This window comes from Hydra vulgaris, chromosome 02, assembly GCF_038396675.1.
Source record: "Hydra vulgaris chromosome 02, alternate assembly HydraT2T_AEP".
Taxonomy (NCBI): Eukaryota; Metazoa; Cnidaria; class Hydrozoa; order Anthoathecata; family Hydridae; genus Hydra; species Hydra vulgaris.
Genome location: NC_088921.1, coordinates 26,538,425 through 26,546,197, shown reverse-complemented (window position 1 = coordinate 26,546,197; position 7,773 = coordinate 26,538,425). Strand labels below are relative to the sequence as shown.

General features: G+C 27.0%; 1 protein-coding gene across 2 annotated transcripts; it reads left to right on the top strand.

Moving 5' to 3' along the window:
* The first annotated feature begins 448 nt into the window (after positions 1-448).
* On the top strand, positions 449-7,469 carry LOC100214791 (large ribosomal subunit protein mL55). 2 transcript variants are annotated; one of them, XM_065790449.1, is made up of 3 exons: positions 449-605; positions 1,020-1,063; positions 7,134-7,469. In XM_065790449.1, the coding sequence occupies exons 1-3, from the start codon at positions 558-560 to the stop codon at positions 7,393-7,395; spliced, it is 354 nt and encodes a 117-aa protein (XP_065646521.1). In that variant the 5' UTR covers positions 449-557; the 3' UTR covers positions 7,396-7,469. The 2 variants fall into 2 exon arrangements, with proteins under 2 accessions (XP_065646521.1, XP_065646522.1); XM_065790450.1 differs by lacking the exon at positions 1,020-1,063 and having other exon boundaries at positions 473-605.
* Positions 7,470-7,773: the final 304 nt, after the last annotated feature.

The window sequence follows — 7,773 nt, the reverse complement described above, 5'->3', positions numbered from 1 at the left end:
AATATTTATATAAAACGCTAATTTTTACTTTTAACTTTCTTTTTGCAAACTTTATTTGACTGCCTTATTTATTTTATACACATTATAAAATTATTTCAACACGTAACGATTGTAAGCGGTTCTTGATGACAAGATAATCTGATCTTCTACAGGTCTCCGCGTTCTTATTTTATATGCAACAAAATTTGTAATTTTTTATTTTTATGCATTTTCTTTCATTTATTTTATTGTCATAGTTATTGTGAAGAAATAAAAGAACTAATCGAATAGACAAATTTACAGCCCCATTACTTTAAAGAGTTTTTTTTTTTGTTGTTAACGAATGGAACGGGGTTAAAATTAAATTTTTACTCGAAGATAAACGATTACAATCCTAAGCGATTAGTCCTCAACATAATATGTTGTTAAATTATAACAGTTATATTTTGAGATCAGTGACGTATTAATGGAAACTAATGCGGACGCTCGGATTTTGGTTACATTACCGGTAAACATGCTGATTAGTGAATGAGTACTTAATGAAGACAATATTTTGTTGAAGTTTCCCATTTTATAATATGGCCTGGAGAGTCCTTAATAATTATGGCATTAGCACTAACAAGAATGTAAGCTATTATTGTTTGTTTAATATATCTGAATGCATTTATTACATATAACTAATTATGACAAAATTATTTGGTGTTTGCAATTGCATACACCAAATAATTTTGTATTTCAATATATTTTGTACTATTTTGTATTTCAATATATTTTGTATTTTCAATATATTCCAAGCACCATTTGCGCAAATGGTGCTTGGAATATATTGATGCGTAGAACTTTAGTTATAAGATTATTAGAAAGATCATAAAAAAATATAGGAAATAATTTTGAACCAAGCAGACATAGTGATATGAATCTTTTATTAAGTTCCTTTATTAAGATTTTAATCTTTTTTTAAGTTCCATTGATTGTATAAACTGTTTAAACAACTTTTTAAATCTAAATACATTTATAATATAATGTTATTTTTGATTTAGGGCATAATGGGAATGGTTCAAAAAATGTATTTAAGTGAAATGAGGTATATATATATATATATATATGTATATGTATGTATATATAAATATACATACATACATACATACATACATACATACATACATACATACATACATACATACATACATACATACATACATACATACATACATACAGACATAAATGCATACATAAATACACACACATACTTAAATGATAACAGGTTAAGAGCAGTACATTAGAACAATAAGGTTGGTAACTGAAATTAGGCATCTGTGGGGCTCAGTACATACATTAACTAAGTAAAGTTGGTATATGTACTGAGTATGTAGTATGTAATTATATACATACATTTTTTGTAGACAAAGTAGTAGTTATATATCTTTCAACAAAGATATAATTTTGCACAAAACTTTATTGATGTCAAACTAATAAACATTAGAAAAGATAAATGGAAGTACATAAGTAATAAAACTTACAACATAGTTATGTTGATTATAATAACTTTGTGGTATTTGTTCAATGCAGATTTTTCAACAAAATTTTTATTCAAAATTTTTATTTTGAGTATCAATTAGTTGGATTTAATGGATTTTAGATTATGTTTGATCATGATATGATTTTAGTTAAGTAATTTATATACTCAATTGAAGTTTCTAAACTAACTCAATTGAAGTTTCAACTAAACCAATTTTGTATAAAAAACATGTTAAACTTAGGCTATTCAGAAGTAATCCAGTGATGTTATACCTACAAGATTGTCATTTATGCAAATTCTTTTGTAAGTGGGAAAATTGTTACATCTTTGTTAAATCATTGTTTTAAATTTGTTGTAACAAATCTATTTTTTATTGCTATTATGTTGATAATAATTTGTCTGATTGTAAAAAATTTTCAAGTTCAGAAATATTTATTAACCATAAGCACAAACATAATATTTACCATTAAAGAACAAAGTAAAGAACAAAGTAAAGAAATATATTTTTGAGACAACTTAGAACATATAACAGGGGGAAAATTATTTTACATAATTTGATTTTGAATTTAATTGTTTATTTTTAAATTTCAAGGGAAACAGATGCTTTTTGAAATTTACCAATGTAGCATCTTTTATTTTAATTTTTAGCACAATGTAATAAATTGCAAAAGTCTATTGCTTTCCTGTAGAAAATACAAAATTATTGAAAATTTGTATGGAAATAATATTGCATAGATACATCTAATATTACATAGATACAGAGCCATGGCTAGGCTTTCCCACCCCCCTAATTGGGGGGGGGGGCAGCATTTTTAGGGCCCTTTACAAAATTTTTTTTATATAATAATAATATTTAAATATATGTTGTTACAGTTACTATTAATAAAAAAATTTGGCACTTTAATCACGATATTACCTAAATTATGCTAGCGTAAAAAAAGCAATAATATTTTTAATGCAAAAGAAAAAAAATTGTTTAACACTTTGAGGTCCGAATTTTATTACAAAACACAAACTTTATTAAAATCTGTCAAACCGTTAATGACAAGCCATTAAACAGCAGCTCATCGAATGAAGAAATAAATTTTGCTAAGTCGCTTATTTTATGATTATATGCAAATATGTTATTGCTTGTATTTAGATTACATATTTCAAGGTTATTTATTAATAAATTATAAATCGTTTTTTATTTTTGGCAGTTCACAGTTTATCTTGGTAAGAATTTATTTTGTTACTATGCTATATGTTATTACTTTTGCTTTAGTACTATGAAATAAAAGTATATTATAATAAATAAATAATAAATTAATAAGCATATTATTTGTTTTAATTAAATCATAGGCATTGTTTTAAAAAAAAACAAATGTAAAGCATTAGAAAACTGTAACGATTTACTTTTAAAGTCCATATGATTATAAGTCCATAATCATATGGGGGGTGGTCGAAACCCACTTGCCATGGCACTGCATAGATATATACATCTGATAAGTAATGTTACATATATTCATACATCTACTCATATTGCAGTTAAATATTAGAAAATGACCCATTTATCACATAGATATTCCAGTTTTAATCTTTATATTAGTAAATTTGTGAATTATTTGATTGGTTAAAGTTACACTATTTGTAGTAATTCGAGTTTATTTATTGCTGGAATAAATTTATTTTAAAATAAGTTTTCATAAAATGTGTAATGTTTTTATTATAAATTAAATATCCTCAAAAAAATAAAACATGTTTATCACAAAAACTTTAATCTAAAATAATTTTGTATTGTGTGCTTCAAAAATTTGATATTGCTGGCAAATCACACACAATTATGTTTTTTTGTTTTATTTTTAATTTCAATCATTAAGCGTTTACATTCCTTACTTAATATTCTAAATTTGGTTAGTATTAGTGTAAATAGTTGTGGAGAAGGTTAATAGCTTTTAATGGATTTTAATAGCTTTTCAAAGTCAAATCACTTTTTTTTTAGAATACAACTATATATAAAACATGTTGTCAAATTATAAAAAATAGAACTTATTTAGCAACCAATAAAAAAATAAGATGCAGAGTTGGCAAAAAAGTACGGAAAAGTATGCCAATCTTCAAATGTCTTAAACCTACTATAAAAACTTTAAAAGATCAAGAAACTAGTAATGCTGTAGTATTGACCTGTAGCTGCAGATGAACTGTTAGGACTATTGTAGGCCAAAAAATAATTTCTTGAGTTTATTTGGTCCCTTTGAGTCACAGTTTTCAAATAAAAGAACTGATTCAAAAGTTCAACTGGTTCAATTTAATGGAATAACATAAATAGTAGTACTGAGAGTATTGATCTTATTGATAGAGTAAAGTAACCACAACGTGGGAAATGCGACAGCAAACACCAACAATGCTAATTCTTCAATATCAACTGATGATGATATAGTCACAGATACTCCTTCTTTGATAACCTAATTATTATTTATTTATTAATTACTTTCAAATAATTATCATTATTTATTTGAAAGTAACCTACACACCCTCACTTTTTTGTGTGATAAAAACATCCCACTTACATTTAAATTTGCATTTAATTCTGTTTTCATAATTCAACTTACATGTTTACATGTATTTTTATTGAGAATCATGAAGATTAGTTTGCTTATAGAATTTTTTAAATGTCGCAATTTTAACATAAATGTTTATCTCAACACTCAGTGTTTAGAAAGTTAACATCCAGTTTTTGAAAATTATCTGCAACCTGCTTCAATAGCTTGGGAAGCAGCAGTCAGTAACATCTATAGCTACTTCGTTTTACTATGTTTACACATAGAGCAGATAAACATCTTAAAACATACTTGGATTATCTAATTTATAACTATGACATGCAAAATAAGATTTTTAATTTTTAAAATGTTTACTAGTTGCCCAGAATCCAGTACTGCCAGCCCCTAGATCCCCTAGGCTTTTGCGCTTTCTGCCCCCAGCTTTTTTTCGAATTAATGCAAAAAAGTTCAATTAAAAAAAGAAAGATTTTTTCAGTGACTAACATTGTGTGAAGTGTATTAACATTGTGTAAAGTGTAGTGTACTAACATTGTGTGAAGTGTAGTGCTCGTGTTACTTTGTTTTAAATATATTAGTGACTAACATTGTGTGAAGTGTAGTACTATTGTTAATTTGTTTTAAATGTACTAGTGACTAACATTGTGTGATTTGTAGTACTAGTGTTACTTTGTTTCAAATATATTAGTGACTAACATTGTGTGAAGTGTAGTACTAGTGTTACTTTGTTTGAAATATATTAGTGACTAACATTGTGTGAAGTGTAGTACTAGTGTTACTTTGTTTCAAATATATTAGTGACTAACATTGTGTAAAGTGTAGTGCTGGTATTACTTTGTTTCAAATAAATTGCTTGGATCATTCAGCATGCCTAGAGATTGTAAGAATCACCCTGACAAGTTTTGTTATGTGTGTGATAGTTTTGCAACTAAACTATATTAGCGAACTATTACACCCAGATCAAAAAAATATATAATCTTTACTAAACCCTAAGTGCTACATCAAATTTGCTTTGCTTGTTTAAACAGATTACACAATTTGATGAACAAAAAGGAATCTTCTTAGCTGTTTCCCATACCCATGATATGGACGAAACTGAGTGATATTCATGCAGATTGTTATTTTTGTAGTGTCAACATGACAAGATTTTCTGCAAAAAATAAACACAATGTTGTTCATCTAGTCATTTTCAGCATGTAGACCAGTAAAGAGTTGCCCATTCTAATTCCCTCAGAGGATGGTGTAGATTCAATTGAAGATAAAGTTGAAGGTAAATGTAGAAGTTTTGAAGATAAAGGTATATTTTGAATGATGATTTAATGTTTTTGCTAGAGATCTATCACTGTCTAAAGAAAAAGCAGAGCTTCTTGCCTCAAGACTACGCAAGAACAATTGGAAAAAATGTTTTATCAGATACTATTGAAAGCGGAATATTAACTTAGCAACATACTTTACAGTAGATAGTCCACTCTATTATTCCCATGATATACATGAATTATTCACAAAGTTATCTCAGATTTATTCCTCCGACTGGATCATTTTATCACAGAGAAGTCTGAAACTACTTTTGCATAATGGAAGTGTCAAGCCATCCATATCTTTTGCCCATCCTGTGCACCTAAAAGAGAATATTGGAATTGTTGGGTCGACAAAAAATGCAACTGTGAAGTTTATTTATTGCAACATTTAACTGTTTATTAATGTTTTGTTCATGTATTTTTGGTTCACATAATGACACATTTGGTATGTATCTTTTCATTCATACATTATTGGATCATATATGTAAATTTTAAAGCATGTTTGTTTAAACAAATTTTAAAATTGAAAATATTAAAGTTTTTTATTTTAGTTACTTTAAAATTGTGATGTAAAAATGGTTTTAGTTAAAGTAATTTAAAAAATTTAACTTTATAGTACCAATCAAATATATCTTGTTATTATAATATGACAACGTTACAATTTTTTTTTAAAGATTTGGACCTTAAGAGACATTCTGCATTCCATATTAGCAAAATACTTTATTAGTTATTATACTTTATTAGTTTTTGCGCATAAATGCCATCTATTTACTCTCAAGTCCTTAATACCCCGGGGGGTTAAAAAATCAGGCATTAAAAATCGTCGACCTAGTAAATCTTTGTCGAAAATGTTTTTGGTTAATTTATTAAATCCTATTGAAACTAGGATAAAATTGCTGTTAGAAAATGCGCATTCGACCGCAACCCACACTACAATTAAATAGTTTTATGCGTGTTTTGAAAAAAATAGTAGATTGGATTTATAAATTGAATTTTTTTTGTAAAAAATAATTATATTGTCAGATAAATTAATTATAGCGTCAGATTGAATGTTTTTACGAAATAACCGAGATAAATATAGTTGAACAAAAAAAATTCCCCACCCTTGTATTAAGGACTCGAGTAAAAAATTTGTGTCTTTAAATACGATTCGTTACTTTTTTTTCTCAGAAATAAAATAGACTAAAAAAATGTTTCCAAATGCAAATTATTTATCCGAGAACGTTTTCGGAAGTTCTACGTTGATTTGTAAAATTTTTGAGACTTTTAGATAATTCTTAGAGTTTAAGATAACTCTAAAAAACTACTCTGTATTTGGTCGAGTTAAGTATTTCCTCAAAAATGGATAAATTCATTCTGATCGCAGAAGCAAAGTTTCTACTTTTATTATTCAAATTATTCTTTTATTTGTCTAATTACTAGACGAATGCTGTCCACTTTTTGTCGAAGTTTAATTATAATGCAGATTTTTTAACACAATTTCATATATGATCTGTAAAAATATAGTATTTCTACTATAAAAAAAAAATTGTATAAATACTATATTGATATAAACGCTTAATTATAGATTAAGGGTTTATATCAAAACTGTTACTGCGCAAGTGTTGTTTTTTCACAAAACTGTCACTTATGGGCTGGTGATTTTCCAGTAAATCATCGATTTGTTTGAGGCATAACGGGTTAGAAAAACACTTTGTACTTAAGAACAAAAAATTGAAACAGTATATTAAGTTTTATTAGTGTGTTGAATTGCAACAGTGTATTTGTTAATAAAGTTTTTTTTTTTATGTCATTTTCAAGTCTATCAAGACCAAAGAAGGAAAAGTATCCATTAATGTACAAAGTTCGTGTTATTAACCAAGACGGTTCATCGTATTTTACAAGATATCATCTTCCAATCGGTTGTATTCGTTTACCAGTTGATCCTAATTCCTTGACTGAAGAGCAAATGAAAGCTAGGTTAAAAAGACAAAGAAATGAAAAAAAAATAATTTTATCCGAATACAAAGAAGATGTTCAGTTTGATCGCAGAGCTATGGCTAACTTAATGAAGAAGAAATAATATTAGAATTGTTAATAAAGAGTTTCATCTATTTGTATTTTTGTGACTTTTTTTACTAGTGAGTCATAAATTTACCGGTTTTGTGCGTTTTCTGCAGATGAATCCGATATATCGAATTGTTTTCGGAAAATATTTATTTTAAAGCATACAAGAGTTTGTTTGCAAGATTATTCGAGTGTTTTATTTGTTTGTTAAACCAGGGATGCGAAGTCATATCAATTTTTATGGACTCCTGAGTCAAAAAATAAGGATTCCGGACTCCAATTTTTTTTAATACCGTAAATCGGGGCTATTTGGAAAGTATGAGGCTATTTGAAAATAAATATTTTTTTGCTTAAACTAATTGCTATGTAAATATTCTTTAGATTAAGTTATGTT

Bases quoted from the DNA above. Each gene is read 5' to 3' on its own strand.
- LOC100214791 (XM_065790449.1), top strand. From the start codon at position 558: ATGGCCTGGAGAGTCCTTAATAATTATGGCATTAGCACTAACAAGAAT. The intron at 606-1,019 runs GTAAGCTATTAT...TTTTTGATTTAG, and splicing joins GCATTAGCACTAACAAGAAT to GGCATAATGGGAATGGTTCA. The intron at 1,064-7,133 runs GTATATATATAT...GTCATTTTCAAG, and splicing joins ATGTATTTAAGTGAAATGAG to TCTATCAAGACCAAAGAAGG.